At 45.6% G+C, this 24,110-nt stretch overlaps 2 protein-coding genes across 3 annotated transcripts in view; one reads left to right on the top strand and one right to left on the bottom strand.

Moving 5' to 3' along the window:
• Nucleotides 1–24,110, bottom strand: part of MTOR (mechanistic target of rapamycin kinase) — a 125,504-nt gene that overhangs the window by 64,588 nt on the left and 36,806 nt on the right. For both annotated transcript variants that reach the window (XM_069544736.1, XM_069544737.1), the window contains exons 22-28: nucleotides 23,921–24,033; nucleotides 23,409–23,571; nucleotides 22,230–22,322; nucleotides 21,168–21,314; nucleotides 15,736–15,878; nucleotides 12,498–12,660; nucleotides 12,237–12,382 (exon numbers count right to left, since the gene is read on the bottom strand). In XM_069544736.1, coding sequence (XP_069400837.1) covers nucleotides 12,237–12,382; nucleotides 12,498–12,660; nucleotides 15,736–15,878; nucleotides 21,168–21,314; nucleotides 22,230–22,322; nucleotides 23,409–23,571; nucleotides 23,921–24,033 — 968 coding nt within the window. The remainder of the gene's footprint in view (nucleotides 1–12,236; nucleotides 12,383–12,497; nucleotides 12,661–15,735; nucleotides 15,879–21,167; nucleotides 21,315–22,229; nucleotides 22,323–23,408; nucleotides 23,572–23,920; nucleotides 24,034–24,110) is intronic.
• Nucleotides 134–6,511, top strand: ANGPTL7 (angiopoietin like 7). The gene is made up of 5 exons (XM_069544738.1): nucleotides 134–1,224; nucleotides 3,480–3,580; nucleotides 4,165–4,359; nucleotides 5,043–5,241; nucleotides 5,446–6,511. Exons 1-5 carry the CDS (start codon nucleotides 855–857, stop codon nucleotides 5,613–5,615), a joined length of 1,035 nt encoding a protein of 344 aa, XP_069400839.1. The 5' UTR covers nucleotides 134–854; the 3' UTR covers nucleotides 5,616–6,511.

Raw genomic sequence — 24,110 nt, 5'->3', positions numbered from 1 at the left:
TCCTTTTTCACTTCCTAAAAACTTTATGCTATCCTCCTATTTCTAAAACTTTTTCTAGGTTGGAAATATTCAAATGAGAGATGGCATTAGATCCTAGCCAAAAGAGGGTTTTGTAAAACACTGAATGCTGATCAGAGAAAGGAATAACCAGCCTTGTTAAAAGCATACTCAGAAGGATGCCAAAATAGACTAGAGCCGTGTATAAACAGCATGGATTGCATTAACAGGTCTCCCGGGGTGAGCGGAGTCTTATCCCCACTCTCTTTGCCTACCTTGTGCTCACCCCGTGGTTATGTAACCTTTAGAATGGAATCTGGAAACTCTTCTGACCCTGCCCTGCTCACTGATAGAGCTGAGCCAGTGGCTGGCAGGGGCACAATCTAATAGGCAAAACTGGAAACATACGAACTCAGCCCTCTGGTCTCGGCCCAGAGACTGTGCAGGCAGGGAAAGAAAGACGCGCCCCTGTCTCTCCCCTCCCCTCCTCTGGCCTAAGTTTGCACTGACTTCACCCGACAGGCACCTGACCCTCCCAGATGATCTGGGAGGGGCTAAAGCGCCATGCTCAGCCATGGTAAGGGTGGAGGTGCAGCAGCAAACGATATTTAAGATGCTCAGTTTGTTGAGCATTCAGACTTGGGAAGAAAAGCTACAGGCTACCCAACTGAGCTGCACTTTCAGAAACGCAAGTTTTGAGAAAGGCTAAGAAAGAGCAAGGAGAGAGAGAACAGCAAAGTGGTAAGTCCATCACGAGTGAAAGTCTTAGGTTTTAATCTGCCACAGCTTTGCACATCTCAGCTGGGCATAGCTAGGTTCCCCTGAGGAAGAGCCTTCCTCACCCAGGCCCACGAAAGATGCTGAAAAAGACTCTCTCGGCCGTGGCGTGGCTCTGCATTTTCCTCGTGGCCTTTGTCAGCCACCCAGTTTGGCCACAGAAGCCCCCTAAGCGCAAGACCCCGGCAGAGCTCACCGCAGCCACCTGCTGTGAGGAGGCAAAGGCGCTCCAGGCCCAGATCACCAACCTGAGCAGCCTGCTGAGTGACCTGGGCAAGAAGCAGGAGAGGGACTGGGTCAGCGTGGTCATGCAGGTGATGGAGCTGGAAAGCAGCGCCAAGAGCATGGAGACACGGCTCACTGAGGCCGAGAGCAAGTACTCCGAGATGAACAACCAGATCGGCATCATGCAGCTGCAGGCAGCACAGACGGTCACCCAGACCTCGGCAGGTAAGGAGGACGCAGCCTCACGCTGCTCGCCACCTCCCGCTCACACAGCTGAGTGCCTCCCGTCTGCAGCCCTGCTTCTAGGTGATGTGATCAGAATGCTCCCTGGGGTTTCTCATGGAATTTAGTTTCTTGGGTATGTGCCACCAGCTCTAGTTTCTCTTTTGCAAAGGCTTACAAAGTATTTCTTTTGATTTCTAAGATGCTGTAAATTTACCCAGGTCTCTCTTTACTCCTGCAATGTTTCGGCATACTGAAGGTATGAATCGCCATCCTGGAGCACAGAGAGATCAGGCGGTCTGCCCAGAGTCACACAGGAAGTCTTAGAGCTCACGTATTCCCGATTAGTCCATTTCCTTGCCCAGAGCTGACCAGCTGTCCCCTCAGTCCCACCAAAGTAGGAACAAACACCAAAATCATAACATCTCTAGAAGCAAACTTTTTACCAAAAACAGTTTTCTCGGGTTCCTGGGATTTAGTGGGCTGGGCAATAACGGAACTTGGTTGTCCTACTGGCCAATCTCACTCTTCTCATTGGCTCAGAATTAAGTGCACAGACACTGCCCAGGGCATCTAAGGAGTCCTTTGTGTTAAAAAAGGACTGGTTCCTCAAGATTCCTCAATTCTACATTTCTATTTCTTTTCCCCCCAAATCTCAACATTGTCCCTAGTCATACAGGAAAATGCAATGCTGAAATTTGCATTTTTTAGTACGCCCAAAATAAGATACGTTTACTACTCTTTTCTTTTGCAAAACAATTCTTAGTTTCTAGTTAGCTTGGCTCAGACAGGCCAGGAGAATTCGTTTAGACAGAAATGTGGTTTTCTGAAAATATCAGCAAATTACTAGCTACAGGGAGCAGAGTCTATAGATATGTCGCTTCTTACTGACACAAGAACAGAGTAAATCACTGGCAATCCTTAGTCCAAATGAAGAAAAAGTTTTAACTGGAAATTAAGCCTAAAAATTTTGTGTAAATCGCTTTCTCAGTATGTACTTCCTGATCCTCAGCTTGGGACGAGAAAGGTATTTTCAGGCCATTTTTCAGACACATGAATCCTGATTTGGGTCTGTGAGATGAAACAGATATGCAGGTGACCAGGGAAGGTAGAGGAATCTGACCTGTACCGCCTCCAAACAGGCCAAGGAGCTTCTTGGGCCTTGCTGGCCTCATCCTCCTACTGCCCAGGCCCTCATTCCTACTTCCCTTCTCTACTAGCAGATGTGGGGGCACCTTTACACTCTGTAAGGAGCTAGCCCCTTGGAGACAGCAGTAATAGGAAGTGAAGAACTCTGATGGCGAAGACACGGGTCTCCCATTTCCCCTCTGCAAAGCACTCTGCCTCAAACAATTCCCACAGTGAAAGAGTGACCGTCTGTGACCGTGTCCTCTTCTCGAAGGCTGAGTGCAGTGGTCACCAAGAAAAGAACTCCCAGGCAGACAGGCAGGGAGCATCTCCTGGCCAGGTGAGGGTTTCTGCTTTCTGGTCCTATTTGGAAAGGCTGTCCCTTCCATAGTGCTCTCTGATATTCAGAACAGGAGACACAATCCCTCGTAAGGCACTAGCCCCGAGGGCAACTGAGGAAACATTAAAATCAACCCCAGAGAGAAAGCCAGCCTGCCCAAAGCTCTCATTTCCTTGTTTTAATAACAGTGCCAGGGGAAGGGCTGCAGGGGTTCCTTAGACTGTCTGCATTTTCATTTGTTGAGCAGTGTTGAATTAAGGTGGAGAAGATAAAATTATAAATCTCTGCTAATAAGGGATCTGGTAAGCAGTAGCCATTACCTATGAAAAACAACAAAACAAACAAACAGAAACAATAAAACCAAACCCTCTGAGATCCTCATGACTTATCTGGGAATAGAGGTTTGCTGTCCCAGAAGCTGAATCCATTAAACAGTAGCATCTGTTAGTGGCCCCCACGCATTTTTATAAGACTCCAGAATTCATGCCCTAGAACCACAGCAGGATAATTTACTTCAGCACAAACCTTAAGCATGTTTGTACTGCTGTGCAACTCAGGTGAAGGGCTTCCCTACCTCTCAGCCCTACCACCAGTGAGGCCAACACACACTTATTCCAGATCTCCTGATATCCATGTCTCCCGAGTCTGGACACTGCACAGGAATGAACACTCCTATGAATTTCGTGGTAGAAGGAAGTCTCCCTTTTAAACTTTCAGTGTAGATGCAGCAGGGGTGCGGCCAGCCCTGGAGCCTGGGCCTGGATGCTCACCCTGTGGCTTACTCCTGCAGATGCCATCTACGACTGCTCATCCCTCTACCAGAAGAACTACCGCATCTCTGGAGTATACAAGCTTCCTCCTGACGACTTCTTGGGCAGCCCTGAACTGGAGGTAAGGCTACCGCAGCCCACTGCCTGGGTTCTGTCATCTCTTCTCTACCCACTCAAAGGCTGGGGACAGCAGGGCTAGTCAGTCTAAACAGCGGGAAAACTCAAGACAGGGACGCAAGCACACCAAATACCAGAGAGCGATCTAAACATTCCATTTATTAGGGGAAAAAGTCCAAGCATCTGTTTGGCTCCTTCAAACCACTACTAACCAAACACTAATCCTTCTGATGTGGTTAGATCACGTTCTCACCACAACCTACGTGCTGTGAAGTCTTGCCATGGCCTACGGCAGTTACTCTTTGGGGAGGAGAAAACAGAGAACATATAGGGAGCATGTCAGAGGGCCTGGATGCTTTCCCTTCAAACTCGACGTGCACTTGCTCTCATCCTCGATTTTGATCTTTCTCAGCAAACCACCAGCCTGCCCAGCTTGCCAATACTGGGGAGAATTGCTACCCAGTGAGCCAGAGGCTGTGGAAGGGCATATGTCCATTAACTCTGGGGGCAAGAGAAGGTGAGAAGCCATGCTCAGGCTTATGCTGCCTGTCTCAGCGGAAACTGACCAGAGCGTCCCCTCCGTTCCAGGTGTTCTGTGACATGGAGACTTCAGGTGGTGGCTGGACCATCATTCAGAGACGCAAGAGTGGCCTCGTCTCCTTCTACCGGGACTGGAAGCAGTACAAGCAGGGCTTTGGCAGCATCCGTGGGGACTTCTGGCTGGGGAACGACCACATCCACCGGCTCTCCAGGCGGCCCACCCGGCTGCGTGTGGAGATGCAGGTGAGCACAAGGCGCAGTCCCCAGGACCGGACCAGGGCTGCCACGCCCAACTCTGCACAACTACGGGGTGTCACTCCTACTCTTTTCTACTGTCGGCTGGGATACTTGCTCTGATTGTTTTCCTGCAGGTTGTAGTACAGTTGAGGAAGAATAGGTTTTTTTCTTTTTTACCCCTGTATTTTTCACAAAAGTGGGACTGTAGGTACAGGAGAGGCCAGACTCAGGCCAGAGCAGAGGAATCCAATAGTTAGCTGGGCTGAAAGACTGGTCCCTGCCTTGGCCTGGGGTATAAGGACCTCTGCAAGCAAACCTTATTGATGTCAGTTAGTGATCTTCCTTAAAGGCCCTGAAGCGTCACTATATTCTCAAGTTACTCTTATGACACCTCAGACCAGGATACAGCAAAACTCAGGTCTACACTTCACAGACAGAGGAAGACAGAATGAGAGGAAGAGAAAGAGAGACTAATCAAGCCATATGGGGACTCATGAGGGAAGTCTGATCTAGGACTCTTGCTGTCCGATTCCCAGGTTAGTGTGTTAAACTAGAGACAGACAAGTAAAGTCTTGCTGCGCTCCCTGCAGTAAGAAGACATATGGCTCCAGCTGGAGAGAGAGAAGAGGGGCAGGGTAGTATGACAGGAGGCCCTGCCAGTTTTTCTAAGGCTCTGCCTCTCCTGACAGGACTGGGAGGGCAACATGCGCTACGCCGAGTACAGCCACTTTGTTCTGGGAAACGAACTGAATAGCTACCGCCTCTTCCTGGGGAACTACAGCGGCGACGTGGGAAATGACGCCCTCATCTATCACAACAACACAGCCTTCAGCACCAAGGACAAGGACAACGACAACTGCCTGGACAAGTGTGCCCAGCTCCGCAAAGGTGAGAGTCAGGGTCTGGAGGGGAGAGTTCAGAGGCAGGGCCACAGTCCTGCTGGAGGAGAAAGAGTGGATTTATAGCTGCCCAGTCAGCTTTCTGGCTTTGTACTCCTTTGTGACACTGACCCTAATGGCTCAGCGCATCCCTGCTGCCCAGGGTGTCAGTGGTCTCTGAGGACACCAGAGCACTGACTGTTTCCCATCGCAGGTGGATACTGGTACAACTGCTGCACAGACTCCAACCTCAATGGCGTCTACTACCGCCTCGGGGAGCACAATAAGCACCTGGATGGCATCACCTGGTATGGCTGGCACGGCTCCAGCTACTCCCTCAAACGAGTGGAGATGAAAATCCGCCCGGAAGACTTCCAGCCATAAAAAGGGGCCTGATCTGGAGGAGGACTGGAGAAACCAGAGGCTGGGAAAAGGGCAGAGGAGGAGAGGGAGGGAGTCTAGAAAGGGGAGGGATGGGAAGTGCCCCATCATCTTCAAGGAGAGGGGGCATCTCTTAGGAGAACAGGACTCTGTGCTGAGAATGTTAAAGTAAGTGGGAGGAGGTATTTAAATGCAACGGGTCCAGATACACACTTCTCAGGGGGCTGGCCTGAGGGGGTTCCCTGCCTGTGATCCCTGACATAGCAGCAGCTTCTCTTTTCCACACAATTTTTCTGTGGAGGAAAAACAATTGTGAGTTCATTTCAGCCATTTTGCCTGAGGCCGAGGTGATGTGAGGGCAGAAAATGAACCATATTCCTTTGATTCTCTTGGGTGTTAGAGAAAGGAGTGAAGGGAGTGGTGGGGGCGAGGGGTTTCTATTTTTAAACCCAATGAAATTATCTTCAGTCTACACACTTTTTTTTTTAAAGACAAAAATTGTTCGGCTGGAGGTGAAGGTGGACCCAGGCTGGAACTGACTGGAGGAGGCTCCAGGGTTCTGGGCCTTGCACTGGTCTCTGAGCACCTCCCCTCCATCAGGTGCAGCACTGAGAGGCAGGGAGTAAGCCCAGTGGTGGCAGGAGCTCAGCTGGAGGGGAAGATAAGTCCCTGTGGACGCGAGCACAAAACTGACTTAAAATTTTCTCAGTCAATACAGATACATCTATTTTTATTTACTTTATGAGAAAAGGGATCAAAAAGCTTCCTCTTTTATCTTGTCTATAAAAAAATGGCTGAAACAGGAGAGTAAATGGTACCATGGTTAATAAATAATTCATGCTGCATATAAATAAGCATTTTGCTTTGTAAAAATAAAATACTGTAGTTTGTTTTCAACATTCAGTTTTTTTCTTCCTTCCACAAATCTTGTTCCTTTTTAAATGATTACTATTACCACTGAGGGCATGGTGAAAAGTTTTAAGCGAAAAATCAGAGTGAGCCATGAGAAAGAGACTCTGGGTGTGCTGCAGTCTTCAGGGATACCCAGGGAGGAGCAGGAAGCCGAAGAGAGAAAAGCAAGGGAGAGAAAGGGCAGCAGGAGCTGGATGAGGTCTGACTCTGGTCTACCCACCTGACCCCCCAGAGGCCAGGGCCACTGCCTGGCTTCAAAATATTCTGCAAAGCAACATTCCTACTTTCTACCTGAGCAAACTTACATACACAGGGGGAAAAAAATATCTTTAGTCATCACAGATGTCAAATAATTTTGACCTTCAGGAAGTAATTTTTCTTTCCCAAAAAGAATTTTTCTTTCCCTTGAACCAGTCAGGGTAAGGTAAGCATAATTCTTTAACTTACTATTTTCTAATGTACCTAGGGTCCTTTGATTGTTGGGAACCCACTTGACCTTAAAACCAAGATCATTAGGATTTTCAAAGAAGTAAAGTGAGTAGAGAAAAAGTATACTGAAGCAGGGCTTCCTATGGGACAGGCAGTCAGACAGAAACTTCCTGAAGCAGGCAAGGGATCTGAGATGCTCAGAAGCGGGCATAGTACTGCTTAGAGAGAGGAGAAAATGATTAGGAGATGAAGAGAAGGAAGAGCACAAGATGCTTGGGGCAGAAGTAGCTAGTAATTCTCTCTCATAAACTATATACCCCACAACTAAAGAAAACGGAGGCTCTAGGCAACAAGAACTAAAATAAGTAAGTGGGACTACCTCAAACTAAAAAGCTTCCACACAGCAAGGGAAACAATAAAAAAACTGAAAAGACAATCTACAGAATAGGAGAATATCTGTAAACCATAATCCCTGGGTTAATGTTTAAAATATATAATGAACTTACATGACTGAATAGCAAAAAAGCAAATAATCCAGTTTAAAAATGGGCAAAGGACCTAAACAGTTCATTTTTCCAAAGAAGACATTCAAATGGCCAATGGGTACATGGGAAATGCAAAGCATAACCACAGTGAGATACCAACTCACATCTGGGAAGATGGTGATTATTAAAAAGACAAAAGATACTCATGTAAGAATTAAAGATTTTAAAATTAAAAAAAAAAAAAAAGACAAAAGATATTAAGTGCATGCAAGGAACTGGAGAAAAGGGAACTGTTGGTGGGAATGTAAACCGGTATAACCACTATACCAGTCTGGCAGTTTCTCAAAAAACTGCAAACAGAACTACCGTGTGATCCAGCAATTTTTCACTTCTGGGTTTATATTCAAAGGAAACAAAAATCACTACCTTGAAGAGATATCTGCACTCCCATATCCACTGCAGCATTATCCACAATAGCCAAGAGATGGAAACAACCCAAAATGTACTTTGGGCCTTCCTGGTGGCTCAGCGCTAAAGAATCCACCTGTCAATGCAGGAGACATGGGTTCAATTCCTGATTCACGAAGATCGCACATGCCTCAGAGCAACTAAGCCCATGTATCAGAACTACTGAGCCAGTCCTCTAGAGCCTGGGAGCCACAACTGCTGAAACCCATGCACCCTAGAGTCTGAGCTCTGCAACAAGAGAAGCCACTGCAATGAGAAGTCTGCGCACCGCCATGCAGAGTAGCCCCAGCTTGCCACAACTGGAGAAAAGCCCGCACAGCAACAAAAACCCAGCACAGCCAAAAACAAATAAATAGCACGTGTGTGTGTAAATATATACACACACATATAATATAAACAATGGACTATTATTCAGCCACAAAGAAAGAAATTCTTCCATTTGTGACAACATAGATGAATCTGGAGGGTATTATGCTAAGTAAAATAAGACAGAGAAAGACAAAAAACGTATAGTATCACACATGCAAAATCATGTTTTCAAAAGTGATTTCATAAAAATAGAGACTAGAATGGTTGTTGTCAGGGGACAGGAGAATGGGGGAATGTAGAGATATAGGTCAAAGGGCACAAACTTTCAGTTATGAGTTAAGTTTTTAGGATCTAATGTACAGAATGGTGACTATAGCTAAAAGAGTTTTGTATATCTAAAATCTGCTGACAGTAGATCTTAAGTATTCTCACCACACATAAAAAATTCAGCCATGTGAGGTGGTTATGTTAATCTTAGTAATCATTCTATAATGCATATCAAATCATTATGGTATACATTTAAATATATACAATTATATTTGTAAATCATTTCTCAAGATAGTTGGGGGGGACAAAGTACCTATATTATATTAATCAAAACCTATAGTTCCTGAAATTGACTCATATTTATATAGATATGAAATTGAATAACTAAAATAAAAACCTTTTTGTGGCAAGGTTAATGTCAAAAAAAAAAGTCACCGTAAAAAAACAAAAACAAAAACACTGAAGCTCAAACTCAGCATCTGTGGTTTACCTCATCCTTCTGGGAAAATGTCTGAGAGACGAGGGAAAGCAGGTGGAAGGAAAACAGAACGTAACCACAGAGGTGCAGGTTCTGACAGTAATGATCACTTTTAAAGCATTCTGTCTAGGGCAGGGTGACATGGATTCCAAGGACTTGAAGGTGAGCACAGCATAGCCTCTGCCTTCAAGAGGACAGAACCACAAAAAGGAGAGCTCAGCTCTCCTGAAGGTAAAGAGCACTGTGTTCTGACACACCCTCCAGGGTGTGTGAGAGAGGGTACAAAGGATGTGAAAGAGAACAGGACTGACGGGCAGTTGGCAGAGCTGATGCCAGCTGTAAGCACTGGAATTTTCTCAATCAGAAAATTTTCTTAAAATGGGATAACATGTCAGGGGCTGGGCAGTGAGAGCACCAGTTTTGATCAGACCCTGTCTTCTACTTCGGGTGGAGAAGGAGAAGCAGGTGCTGTGGACAGAATCTGCATCTCCCTGATGTACCCCTCAACCCTCCATTCATATTTTGAAGGCTAATTCCCAATGTGATGGCATTTGGAGATGGGAGCCTTTGGGAGGGGATTAGGCCATGAGTGTGGAGCCCTCATGAAAGGGATTAGTGCCTTTATAAAAAGACCCCAGGAGGACACAAAGAGCAACCAACGTCCCAGAAGAGGGTCTTGCCAGAACCCAACCATGCTGGTACCCTGATTTTGGACTTCCCAGCTTCTAGATTTTTCTCCTAACTGTGAAAAATAAATGATGTTCAAGCCACCCGGCCTATGGTAATTTGTTACACAGTCCTGAATGAACTAAGAATGAGCAGGACACCAGATCTTATCCTAATGCTAATACACCAAGTAAAAACTGTGCACATGTCTAAGCACAGGAGCACGTGTGTTTCAAAGTACCTAAATACTCATTTAACTCTCTGCTCCCCAAGTAAGCAGTTATACTCACTGATATATACAGCTTTGAGAGGTTGCTGGCCCCAGTTTGGGGATTACATGTGGATTTAATGTGTCTTAGAGCAGGTGGATAAAAATTTCAACAGGTAGGACGACAGATTGATCCAATAGCAAGAGAACAGTACTGTCAGCACAGCACAGCTTTTTATAACAAAAATAAAAACTAAGAATCAACTGTGCAAAGATGTTTCTGTGTATGATTAATCTGATTGCTTCAAAAAGAATTTAAGGCAGTTGACTCAAACGTGTATACTAAACTTTAAAATAAATGACAAATGCTAAAGAGAAAGTAACAGAAGGAAAAATAAAATTAGAGAGGGGAGTTGGGCAGTAGAAAAAACAGGTAAGATGTCTGCATTGTGATACAGTGGGCCAGGAATTGAGCTTTGAGCTCTCTAGCAGCCACTGTGAGGAAGGGAACACAACCTCTTACTGAACAGCAATGCCTCCAAGACAAAACCATAGTCACGGAGGAGGGTCTGGGCCATGAGAGGAGTGTCTGTGAGGACTGGGGTAGTGCCGAGAGCAACTTCTGGATAAGCAGCTTAAGGATGTTTCTTAAAACTTTCCTCACTGATTATGACGGCATAACGTGGCAATGGTGCTGAGAAAAAGCAGTTTTACAAATTCAGCAGGAAGAGCTACAAGCAAAAACAAAAAGGATGGGTGTTGGGAAGATACAGGAAACCAACCGAAGGGTTGAGCTGAGCTGAACCTGAACCAGTTGAGCTGAACCAGACCTGGAACCAACCAGAGTGTAGAGGCCCTGGCTTCACTGGGACCAGAGGTTTTTGTTTGTTTTCTTAAAGCCAGTATCAATCTGCAGGGAATTCCAAGGATATACTTTCAATTACTGGAGAAGGAAATGGCAACCCATTCCAGTATTCTTGCCTGGGAAATCCCATAGACAGAGGAGCCTGGCGGGCTACAGTCCAGAGGATCGCAAAAGTCAGGAACGACTCAGTGACTCAACAGCAACATTTTCAATTCCACTGGCTTTAAGAAGTTCAATGACCTTCTGAAACACTTTTCCAGGCCTCTGACTACATCTTCTACTACATGTCTGCATAAACACTAATGCTTCAGTGATTGTCTCAAATATGGAAAAAATATGGGTTGGATGAGGGAAGTTTCAGAGAGGTATCAAACAGAAAAAGGCAAGCGAGGAAATTAATGTGCAAAAACTACTTAATGTTGAGTCACAATATCCAGCTATGGGGTCTTCTTCCAGTTTTGAAGCAAGATTGCATTATATAAGCCAGAGATGGAAGGAAGGAAGGAAGGTGTCCGCTTCTGCCTAATTTGAAACTGAGGCCTACCCATAGGATGGCACATTTATAACCATTCCTATGCAGTATTTTAGAAATCAGCATTCTCTCCAAGTCCAATTTATTTGGGCAAAAACACGCTTCTGTTTCTATCTTTTTGGTCACTTTGTAAAGCACTCAAAGGAACAAGAGTTTAGCATGTACTCAAAGGCAGAGCTAGCAGAGGACTTGGTTATTTTATTATCCTTACAAATGAAGGCAGCGCCACTCACAGCAGGCTGTTTCAGCCACAGTGGAGGTCCTGATTAGCTGCATGAGTTTTCCTAAACTATCTGTAGTGAAATAATCTACCATGTTAGCATTTACATGAAGATAATTAGATCTCGGAGTTAATATTCTCCGATAATCATTAGGGGAAGTAAACAATTCTCTAGGAGCTGTGGAGCTAACATTTAAGGCTGCTTGTAATTTCATAACAGTGAAAAATTTATTAAACAACCTATTTTTTCCATACCCAGAAGACTCAAAACAACCTTATGAGAGAACATAAGCAAATGAGAGGAAAAGACCACTGGATTTCAGACATGGCTCTGCCTTTTACATTCATAGCACTCCACAGAGGAAGGCTCAGGTACCAACATATTTAGTCAATAAAACCCTAGCCTGCCTGTGGGTGGTCTCTGAGGCACAGAAATCAGCTCCTATGCCCAAGCCAGAGAGCGCGGTCTAACCCAGACATAAAATCTATCTTTCCTAGGCTGCTCTGGTCACAGAAGTGCTTTAGGCTGATTTCATCAGGACAAGTAAGCACAGGTTGGAAAAGAACAGGAGCCCAGGTGCTAAGGGTCAACAGAAGCGACAATTCTGGCTAGAGTACCAGGAAAGGCCACCTGTGACCACAACTCGTTCACTCGTGTGGCAGGCCCGACGGCAGACTGGACAGAGCAGAGGTCTCCAAGGGCCTCCAGGGCACTGGCACCAGGCAGTGGGAGAAGAGAGGTCACGTGAGATGCAGGCATCAAAGAGAAAGGGTCTATGGCCTACCTGATGAGAGACTCGAGGATGGCGGGGGTGGGACCTTTCTGGAACTCCAGTTCTTTGTAGTGCAGCGCTTTGGCATATGCTCGGCACTTGGCAGCCCTCTCGCCCAGCAGGACAATGCCATTGTCATCTCTCAAAGGCAGGGGGCCCTGGAGGAGAGCAGAACCCCACAGTATAGGAAACAAATGGCAGACAGGGCACAGGCCAGAGTGGGTTGTGCGGTGCTTCCCCTCCTCCCACCAGCTGGCTCCCTGACAGGCTCACCTTGTCACTGTGTTCCATGAATTCAGCCAAATTTAAGAGGGTTTGCGTGACTTCCGCGATGTCCTGGGAGGTGAGGGCCAACTCGATGCTTCTGATGAGCTCATCCTGCTGGTCCTCATTCAGCTCAGACCAGCAGGACACAAATGCAGCATTAAAGAGATCCCTGAAGGCAGACAGGAGTGGAGACAAATGTTGGAAATGCCCCTCCTGCCTCTGATGGGTGCCACAAAGCCACAACTTAACAAGCTACTCCTGGCACTGATAATGGTTGTACAGGATAAGGCAGTCCAACAGAACTTGCTGGAAATGGTCTCTATCTTCACTGGTCAATGAGCACTTGAACAGTGGTAAGTGTGACTAAGGAACTGAATTTTAAGTTTTAGTTACTTTTAATTAACCTAAATTGAAATAAGCACATGTGGGTAGTGACTTCAATTTTTCAGCACAGGTCCAGGGAAAACTGTCGGGGCAGGACGGAGTGGGAGAAAGAAGAGCAAAACAAAATGACTTTTGTCTCCACAGTGTTTGCATCACTCTTTTTCATTGGAGCGGACGGACAGAAAGGGACTTTTAACACAGAAGCTGACATAACAGATTCAGTTAACATTCATCTTCAAATGATTCTTGGGATGTTTCTTCTCAGGTAATGTCCAAACTAAGATCAGAAGTAGCATCTGCTATTACTTTTCAAAAGATAAGCAGAACTCTTAGTTGGGTGGTCATAAACAAAGTGACAACAGAGCTTAAGAAACTAGATGCATCAGAAAACAGAACCCAACTCCGTAAGTCTTAAAACATTCCCTAAGCCAATCCTCTAACAGCTAGGGCCTTGGGAAGACCTGGGAGCAGGGGTACCATTCCCAGGATCACAACTATTTAAGACCACTGCAGCACCAGCTTCCCTGGTGGCTCAGAGGTTAAAGCATCTGCCTGCAATGCAGGAGACCAGGGTTCGACCCCTGGATCAGGAAAATCCCCTGGAGAAGGAAATGGCAACCCACTCCAGTATTCTTGCCTGGAGAATCCCATGGACGGAGGAGACTGGTGGGCTACAGCCCACTGGGTTGTCAAGAGTCGGACACGACTGAGCAACTTCACTTTCACTTCACTTCATAGCACCACTTGGGTGGACACATTTGCTACCCCTGACATCTGAACTTCAATCCTACCCTTTCGCTTTTGGTCAATGTGTGGAGAGGGAGTTGGAAACTACAGGATATGCCTGTATAATGTATGGGCTTAAGCACCTGACGCCCATACATCTATTTTTATTTACATACTTACAAGGTTAGATCAGTTCGATGTATACATAATTTTGGAATCTGATGAAAGAAAAAATCTGAAATTCATAGGGTAACATGAAGATCAAGAGAAACCCTGTGTACATTAAGTAAGCTTTCTGATCTAGGTTCAAGGCTATGGTGGCTCCCAAATGAACATGCTTGGCATTAAGGGGACCGACACATATGTGTGAATTTATCACAAACCTCTTTTGGATGAGGGTGTGCTCAAAAAGGACTTAAAGCAGACGAGAGGAAACACTATTTTTGCATACTATGGAAATAGAGAATGTGAAATCTGCACACTATGGAAACAGAGACTCCCTAGGAACAATTTTTTTTAAGCATTAAAAAATATTTGAAAGAAATCAGATGAACCAAATCATGGCATCCAAGTTAGCAGTCTCAGGGACCATCTCTATTTCTGCTAAACACACTCCAAAGAGCAAACCAGCCGTGATGATGAAAGTGAAATGGAATACTTCACTTTTTTGGCTCCTGCTAATGAAAAGATAGCTAATGAAATCATGCTTCATTACAAATAAGCACTGTCATTGTAGAAAAACTTAGAAAATAAGGAAGAGAAGAAAAAAATTGTTCCTTAAATCCTCCTAGAGATAATCATTATTGTATTACTTTATAATCTTTTTTCTATGTACACATATTTTTAATAGCTGAAATCCCACATTTGCACCATTTTGTATTCCATTTTATTCACTTACATTATACCGTAAATCTATATGTGTTACAACTTTTTATAAACCAAATTTTCAATGACTATTTGAGAGTCACTGTCTAAGATTTACAGTATTTTTAAGGTAAATTCTATTTTCCAAAGATGGCTGCAGCACTAGCTCCCGTTCCACACGTTCTTCTAGGGTCTTTCCTGCTGCTGCTTAGTCACTTCAGTTGTGTCCAACTCTGTGTGACCCCATGGACAGCAGTCCACCAGGCCCCTCTATCCCCGGGATTCTCCAGGCAAGAATACTGGAGTGGGTTGCCATTTCCTTCTCCAGTGTATGCAGACACGCTAAGTCACTTCAGTCATGTCCGACTCTGTGCGACCCCAAGGACAGCAGCCCACCAGGCTCCTCTGTCCACAGGATTCTCCAGGCAAGGATGCTGGAGTGGGTTGCCATTTCCTTTTTCCACTCCCCTATAAAAAAGTGGCATCCACGTCTCCTCTCCTTGAGCCTGAGTGGGTCTTTGTGACTTCTTTTGACAGAATGGGGCAGAAGTGACACTACATGACCCCCAAGGCAGGTTGTACAAGCACCATGCACTTCTGTGTCATGTGTCAGTCCCTTGCAGACACTCACTCCTGAATTAAGACAGTATTCTGTGAGGAAGCCCAAGCAACCCATGGAGCCGTCCACATGGAGAGGAACCAAGGCCCTGGCCAGCGCTGAACCTTTGGCCAACTGTCAGCCCCAACTTGGCAGATGTATGAATGGGCCATCTTGGAAGTCAACCTTCTAGCCCCGGGACTAATACCCCTGCTGATACTGGGTGGGCCAGAGACAAACTGTTCCCACAAGTCCTGCCCAAACTGCAGATTTGTGCGTAGAATAAATAATTTTAGATGACTGTTGTTTTAGACCACTAAGACTTGGGGACTTATGCAGTCACATGTAACTGGAACATCACTATTATTGGAAACAGATTATATTAAACTATTATGTAGTTGTTTTCAGAGTTATAAATGACTTTGTAATTAAAATTTTGGACCTAAATCTACTAAAGAAAGGTCTATTAGCAAGGTTAAGATGGATCTTCTTCCTATAATAAGAGCTTGTTCAATTTGCCTTTTTATTTTTTATCCCAGAAGTTAACAAAATTAAAAATACCTTTTTACTCTAAGTGCTAATAAAAACTAATTCTTACATATTGCTTTCTACAGGCTAGTCCTCTTGATCACAAAGTGAAGCTGGGAGGAAGGGAGCCCTGACACACCGCACCTGGCCATCGGGTTGTAGGCCTGTGCCAGGGCCCAGCAGGAGCGCAGGGAGGGCGACGAGGAGTCCTTCAGCAGCTCCAGGCTCAGCCGCCGCAGCCATTCCAACCAATCATCTTTGGAAACCCTTCTGGCAGCTCCCCAGGCCTATACACCACAGGCGAGAAAGGAAAACCATCAGCTATGAGGGCCTATTGCAAGGAGTCCTCGCCTGTCTAATGATTATCCCACTTCTTTGGTTTATACAATTGTACCTCTCACGACAAAGCTCCCTGAGTACAAATACAAAAGAGTAATATTTAATTAAAGTCATAAAACAAAAGCAGCAACCTCTGGAATATAACACAATATAGAGAACGCCTGTTTTACAACTCATCTGTGCTCAACTCTATCCGCCAAGCAGAGAGCTCCACAACCCCAGAGTGGATGGGGATTGTCACACTCAGAATGGCCTCCAGCAGTGCGGGAAGGGCCCAGGGCACCCTGCAGTGGGACTTTGGCTCATCTGACAGCACAGTCACACAGGGAGGGGGAAATGCTCAGATCTGCACAATCATCAATAGTGTGACAAAGCCCAGAGGACACAGCACTATGTTGGAATGAGACAAAAGGAGCTGAACAGATAGAACTTTTACTTTGCAGTTAATCCCCTTCAATTTTCCTCAAAACTCTGAGCTCTCCTGGCACCAAGAGTTACTAGCAGGGGCAGCTTAGGGAGGTGGATGGAAAGACTCAGGCCCTGGGGCTGGGTAATAGAGGGTACTGGCCAGCAGCCACATCTGTGGAGCTTGGCAACTTGAGTTCAAATTCCATTTATGTAACGTATTGGGTGCCTGGTCTTGGGCAAGTTACTTAACTTTTCTGTGCCTCAGTTTCCTCCTCTGTAAAGTGTGGATAACAGTCCCCACCTCAGAGGGTGTTTTAAGGATTAACTAAGTTAATATGTGTAACAGACTTAGCACAGTGCTCAGCACAAGTTAGTGCTCTCTGTGTGAGTGTCTGCTACTCTGAAGTTAGAAACTCCTGGCTGGAACCCTGGCCCTGCCACTCAGCTGCTGAAGAAACTCTGGGCAAACTACTGGTAGGCGGCATCTGAGTCTTAAGTCTTCCTCATCCAGGAAAAATGCATCTAAAGGGTCTAGCTGGAATAACGAGCAAAACATTGTTGCTCTTACTATCAAAATGACTTCTCTCTGAATTGGCCTAGCCCCAACTACTAAATCTTTAACTTCTAAATCATATTCTCAAAAAAGATTTTTCTGGCAGAACAGACAGGTTGATCTTCCCTTAACTAAGGGAGGATCAGATAAGTTAGAGAAGTTCTCAAGGGAAGTCGTCCAGGGAGTGAAGGAGACCTGTGTGTGCTACATAACCTGACCACCACTGATCCAACCCATCACCTCCCTGGGATGAAACAGAAGTCTGCTGTAGCTTTTGACAACTTACCAATAAGTGACAGTACATAAACTATTACTGTATGTCAAAAACTGAAGTAGAAATACTACAAGAGACAGCTTAAAAAATTTTGTGGATTCTCACTGACACAATGAGAATTCCTGAACTAGAAAGAAGAATGACACTAGACACCAAAGACTTTTAGACCTTATTCTGTGGAATGAACGGGGAACATCAAGTCCTTTTCAATCCACAGATTGCTGGTTTCCACCCTAAACAGTGAGTCTCTGCATAGCAGCACTATATTACAACGTATTTAAAGCCAGTCATATACAAAGAAGTAGCACTAACATCTTTTGCCCTCTAAAGATGCGAGGCTGAGTTTGGGTGAGGTGAAGACAATGCAGCACAGTGGTTGAGACTGGTCTCTGGAGTCATACCTGGCTCGTGTCCTTGGCTCCACCATCTACTGGCTGACATTGGATGAATTTCTTAACCTTTCAGCGTCTCAATGTCCACATCACAAAAGAGGAATGGTAATGGTAGCACAATAAGGATCACAATAAACTGTGGAAAATTCTTCAAGAGATGGGAACACTAGACCACCTGACCTGCCTCTTGAGAAATCTGTATGCAGGTCAGGAAGCAACAGTTAGAACTGGACATGGAACAACAGACTGGTTCCAAATAGGAAAAGGAGTACGTCAAGGCTGTATATTGTCACCCTGCTTATTTAACTTCTATGCAGAGTACATCGTGAGAAACGCTGGGCTGGAAGAAGCATAAGCTGGAATCAAGATTGCCAGGAGAAATACCAACAACCTCAGATATGCAGATGATACCACCCTTATGGCAGAAAGTGAAGGGGAACTAAAAAGCCTCTTGATGAAACTGAAAGAGGAGAGTGAAAAAGTTGGCTTAAAGCTCAACATTCAGAAAACGAAGATCATGGCATCTGGTCCCATCACTTCATGGGAAATAGATGGGGAAACAGTGGAAACAGTGTCAGACTTTATTTTCTGGGGCTCCAAAATCACTGCAGATGGTGACTGCAGCCATGAAATTAAAAGACGCTTACTCCTTGGAAGAAAAGTTATGACCAACCTAGACAGCATATTCAAAAGCAGAGGCATTACTTTGCCAACAAAGGTCCATCTAGTCAAGGCTATGGTTTTTCCTGTGGTCATGTATGGATATGAGAGTTGGACTGTGAAGAAAGCTGAGTGCTGAAGAACTGATGCTTTTGAACTGTGGTGCTGGAGAAGACTCTTGAGAGTCCCTTGGACTGCAAGGAGATCCAACCAGTCCATTCTAAAGGAGATCAGCCCTGGGATTTCTTTGGAAGGAATGATGCTAAAGCTGAAACTTCAGTACTTTGGCCACCTCGTGCGAAGAGTTGACTCACTGGAAAAAACTCTGATGCTGGGAGGGATTAGGAGCAGGAGGAAATGGGGACGACAGAGGATGAGATGGCTGGATGGCATCACCGACTCAATGGACATGAGTTTGAGTGAACTCCAGGAGTTGGTGATGGACAGGGAGGCCTGGCATGCTGCAATTCATGGGGTCGCAAAGAGTCGGACACGACTGAGTGACTGAACTGAACTGAATGGTAGCACTGAACTCACACAGTTACAGTGAAGATTAAATGAATCAATATGTATAAAGTGCTCACAACAGTGCCTGACACATGGGAAGTGCTCAACAAATGTAGATGGTGGTTACTGCGATCATTAACATTAGTACCATTTGATAAATGGTAGCAAATAGCTCTCCAAAAAATTTTGGCTTAGTGAACAACTACACAATCTATCAAACAGGATATGTGCTTCACAACGGCCTTTCCCCACTGCTTTGTAATTTAAAACATAATCAAGTCTCAATTCTCTGGGTTTTACAGCAACTGTTCAAACTCCAGTCACTTTCCTCTCATTATCCACCTTCCGCGGACTGCCTTATCTGGTAACACTGGTGCACGCTGATTGAACGCCAGCTCATTCATTTAGAAGGTAAGCCCGAATCAATTACCATAAGACAGGAAAGCAGCTGAGAATCTTGGAGGCATGCTGGAGGTATATATAAACGGTTTTTATATTTTCTGTACTATGTAAATCCTCTATTAGCATAGCCAATAGAAGGGTGACTGAGGTGGCATATTATTACTTTGAAGGCTGGTTAAAACTGACAAATATACCAATCCCTAGTTGTCATCACATGAATACACAGAAGCACAATTTACTTTTAGATGAAATGAATCTGAGCATTAGGTGTGGAGAACGTTGGTTAGGGTTTTTGAACTTGATCTGTTCTTTCAGGTGAGACAAACTAAGATGCCTTCTTTTTCTCAAATCCTGGGTAAAAAGCAAAACTTCCTGGAAGCAAACTAGACCACTGGGGAATTTCCTAAAGTAAAGAAAACAAAGCCCTAAAGCAGGGCGGACAGCTGCCTGGCTGGAAGGAAATTCTGCACCAAGGCAGGCTGAAAATATCTGGGTGGAAACATACATCTGGCCTCCTTGTCCAGCCCCTCCCTCAAGGGTGAGGTGTTAGCATGGTGGCCTCAGCCAACACTTGGGAATACCAGGTGTCAACCTTTCTCCTCCTGAGGTCTGAGACTAGCAATTATAAAACACACACAGGAGAGCAACATCATTTCTGACCCAGGGGTATTTTACCACTTTCATCTTAAATCATCAAACTTTTCTCAGTAGTGGTTACTTTGCAGTTGCCTATGGGTAAAGGCTGATGTCAGGAGTAAAGGCCAGTGTTCCAAAGCTGTGTGTGAGCACATGCACACAGGTCTGTGTGCAAATCTTTATGGGCTTGGCCAAGAGACCAAGTCAGCTGGGACCAGCCCTGCCTAGTTCTTTACCTCTATCTGCTGCTGCACAGAAGTGCAGCTGCCTTGGGTCAACTGGTAATAAAGGAAAGAAAACTACGTTGAAATCCAAACTGGGAGCTGCTTTCAGTCACCAGAAGTACTAAAGACTGATGCAAAATGTGCAAAATAAGCAACCTGATAAATTTATTTAAAAGTCAGTGAAGTATATGATTACTCTGTTTCGATCCATCAGAGATGCTTTGAAACTGCCTATATGTAAGTGGATCGCTGGTGGCATACGTGATGAGAAGCTGGTTTTATCCCAGGTTTTGGTCAGCACAGAGAATCCAGTACTGACCTGCAGAGATCTAAATCCTTGCTTCTCAAAAGTGTGGCCCCATGGACCATGAGCATCAGCCATTACCTGGGAGCTTATTAGAAATAGAGACTATCAAGGCCTGAGCTTGAGCCTGAATCAGAACAAGCATTTTAACAAGGTCCCCAGTGTATGGTTAAGCCCAAAGAGTCTGAGAAGTTTGTGAAGGACTGCTTTCAAGAGCTTGCATCAGTCTCAGTGCTAACTACAAGGCTGACTGGTTGTGTTCCATTCACGTAAAAAATGAGAATGCAAACTGCAACAAGTTCCACTGGGCTTCCCTGGTGGCTCCATGGTAAAGAAGTCACCTGCCAATGCAGGAGACACAGGTTTGATCCCTGATCCAAGAAGATCCCACGTGCCACGGAGCAACTAAGCCCATGCGCCACAACTACTGAGCCTATGCTTCAGGGCCCAAGAGCCGCCACTACTGAGCTCACATGTCCTGCAGCCCGTGCTCCACAACAGGAGAAGCTACTGCAATGAGAAGACTATGACCCACAACTAGAGAGTTGCACCTAGAAAAAGCATGCACAGCAACAAAGACCCACACAGCCAAAAATAAAATAATTAAATAAAAGTATTAAAAAAAATAAGTTCTGCTGCCAAAGCTCCAAGGGAACATAAAAGGACACCTTGTTCTTTACTTTCCTTGTATTAAAAAACTGTATAATTCAGACACTTGGAGAAAGACAAAATGACCTAAGTTCATGGCATCTAGATTTTCAGGAAAATGCTTGGATTTTGGTTATTTTAGACAGAAGATAGCAAGAGTTGAAAGTTTCGAACAAGCGACGAGACCAGGGCTCTCCCTTCCAAGCCCCCCAGAACACAGTGGGCTTGCCTTTTGGAGGTTGATGGTGCTGACGTGCAGCTTCTTCATGGGCCCCGTTTCCACTGGTCCACTGGCTAAGGCATCACCTTGGCCGCTCCTCAGCATTCGATGCTGGTAAACCAGAGGGTCCTCCTCCTCGTCAGCTAGGGTATACCCCTGCAACCAGAGTTTACAGAACACCTGCGACTCCGCAAGCTGCTCCAGGTTAGGAAACACCCTTAAACCTCAGGCGGGTCCCACCTTTCAGAAGAGTCAGGATTTAGGTATGATTCCCAGTACAGACAAAATGAATCATGAGAGGGCTGTATTCTGCATTGAGACCAGTCTGCGTTGGTCAGTCATGGTTGCTGATAAGCACTGACTTAAGAGTATGAGCATGCAACTGGCACATAGCAATAAATGTGATGAAGAACTGGGGCAGCAAAAAGCTGCTTGCTGCCTGTTTTTGTCAGGCCTAAGGGCCAAGGCTGGTTTCTACATTTTTTTAAATGATTGAAAAAAATAACTGAAAGAAGACTGATATTCTGCAACACATGAAAATTATTAGAGAATCATATTTTGGTGTCCATAAATAGTTTTACTGGAATGCAACCTGGCTCATGTGCTTATGGATGCCTATGGCTGCTTCCAGGTGGCAGTGGCAGAGCTGAGTAGTTTCATCAGAGACCATCGAGCCTGCAAAACTGAAAAATTACATTATCTTGACAGAAGTTTGCCAATCCCTAGTTCAGAGCTAAAGGGCTTCCTTAGTGGCTCAGTGGTAAAGAATCTGCCTGCAATGCAGGAGCCTCAGGAGACTTGGGTTTGATCCCTGGGTAGGGAAGATCCCCTGGAGGAGGGCATGATAATCCACTCCAGTGCTCTTGCCTGGAGAATCCCATGGACAGAGGCGCCTGGTGGGCTAAAGTCCATAGGGGCGCAAAGAGTCAGACACGACTGAACAGACTTGGCTCAGCACAGCACAGGACAGCACAGTTCAGAGCTAAAAAGCTACATATACTCCCACCGCTAAGAACACCAGTTAAGAAAGATGACGAGGGGACTTGAGAGCAGAAACGAAGCACAGCTCACCTTGACTATCCTGCAGATGAGGACGTCGTAGCGCTGATGGTTGATTCGGTGTCTCACCAGAACTTTGTTCACCATTGGAATGAAAATTTGGTACTGCAAGAGGAGAGTAAACAAATCAGAAACCATTACTTTGGAGAGTAGGAAAGAGAGAAGAGATTATTAGCACTGCCTTATTACAGCTATTAGTTCGGGGTTTGGGACTAGCTCTGCGGTTGCAGGAGAATCACCTTCTGGCCCCGAGGCTATGATCCTCACACCCACCGCCTTCCATCTGGGTCACTGCAACTGGCTTTGACTGTAATGGCCTCTCTGCTTCCACTCTTGGCCCAGGCTGTTCTTCCACACAGCGCTAAGAGCCATCATTTAAAAATGTTAGGTCAGATCACAGTATTCCTGCGCTCAATCTCTCCAAAGACTTTCAGTGCTGCTCAGAGTAAAAGTCAAAGTACTTACAATGAAACAGCGATGTGCAAATTCTCGTGGGCATCCGAATCACCTGGAAGGCATATGAAACCAGAGACTGCTGCGCTTACAATCAGAGCTCTGGCTCAGCAGGTCCTGGGGGACCTGCAGTTCTAACGGCACCCAGCTATGTAGATACTGGTGCTGCCTGTCAGGGAATCACATTCTGAGAACTAGTGGTCACAATATGTAGCTTCCAGTGGGCCTATCGCCAGCCCAGCCCTCACAAGGTTCTCTATGATCTTTTCAAGCCCTCTCCCCTGCTCAAGTCATTACTCTGTTGTCCCCTCTCTTCAGGTTCTGCCTTCTGGAACCTGTGCCTTTGCTCTTCCCTGTGCCTGCAGCCAGCTCCCTGGGCCTGGGCCTTTCCGTTACTTAGGTCTCTGCTGAAATGTCACCTTTTCAGAGTGGTCTTCCTCACCTCCCCTAAAGAAACAGCGTCTCTCCCCATCCGTCACCCTCATGAGATAAATGATGTCTCAGAGCTTTGCTTCACTGGAACGTGAGCTCTGTGGGAACAAGGACATCATTCTGTTCACTGCACTGTCCCCAGAACAGCACTCAGCCCACAGAGGTGGCTCAATAAACACTTGCTAAAGAAGGGAAAAAGGGCGTAAATGATTCCCCTCTCTCTGACAGTGGTTGAGGCCTATGGACTGACAAGCGGAGGAGTTTGCTAAGTCAGAAGAGCACGCGTGTTGAGGACTCCCGCCTCACCTTCTTTCCCAGCTGAAAGACGAGTGAAGACAATGTGTCCATTGCTGTGGAACGGAGTTCTGGGCTCTGGTCCAGTGTGCGTACAATCGGATGAATGATCCGAGAGGCATAGTCCGTGAAATCCAGAGACTCCGTCAGACGGTCCACGGTCTCTAGTGCGGCCCTACAACAACCGCTGAGATACAGTAACTACTGACACATAGCCCAGAGTAACAGAAACAACTGAGGGCTACCTTAACAATCGGCACCTATTGGGAAGGAATGGCTTCTGACGTTATTTTGGGTGCACAGAGCCAACACACACCGCAGTGGGTTGGGGACAGTTAAGATTTCCAGAAGCCTGGTACACTTCTGGACTAACCTAATGGGAGTACATTTCTGGACCAACCTAAAATGACAAAAAAAAAAAAAAAAGAAATATGGCCCAGGGACTTAGGAAAAGGACATTTCAATAAGACATTTTAATGGTTAACTAGATTGATGACTGTTAGTCCTAGAGGGCAAGTGCTCACTTTCGAGAAGGCAATGGGGCTTCGGGGGCATCAAATAACTTCACGATCGGGGGCAGCAACAAATGCAGATAGTCGTCCAGGTTGGCACCGAACAGCTGGATTGCAGCCAGCAACTGCAAAGAGGAGCAGAGGCAAGGCGATGGACAAGTACAGTCAGGGACCAAGTCCCTAAGTCCACACAGGGTGGCAG

This window comes from Ovis canadensis, chromosome 12 (assembly GCF_042477335.2).
Source record: "Ovis canadensis isolate MfBH-ARS-UI-01 breed Bighorn chromosome 12, ARS-UI_OviCan_v2, whole genome shotgun sequence".
NCBI classification, from domain to species: domain Eukaryota; kingdom Metazoa; phylum Chordata; class Mammalia; order Artiodactyla; family Bovidae; genus Ovis; species Ovis canadensis.
Note: the sequence above shows the minus strand (reverse complement) of the source record. Positions and strands in the feature narration are given on the sequence as shown.

Bases quoted from the DNA above. Each gene is read 5' to 3' on its own strand.
- ANGPTL7 (XM_069544738.1), top strand. From the start codon at position 855: ATGCTGAAAAAGACTCTCTCGGCCGTGGCGTGGCTCTGCATTTTCCTC. The intron at 3,581-4,164 runs GTAAGGCTACCG...CCTCCGTTCCAG, and splicing joins TGGGCAGCCCTGAACTGGAG to GTGTTCTGTGACATGGAGAC. The intron at 5,242-5,445 runs GTGAGAGTCAGG...TTCCCATCGCAG, and splicing joins GTGTGCCCAGCTCCGCAAAG to GTGGATACTGGTACAACTGC.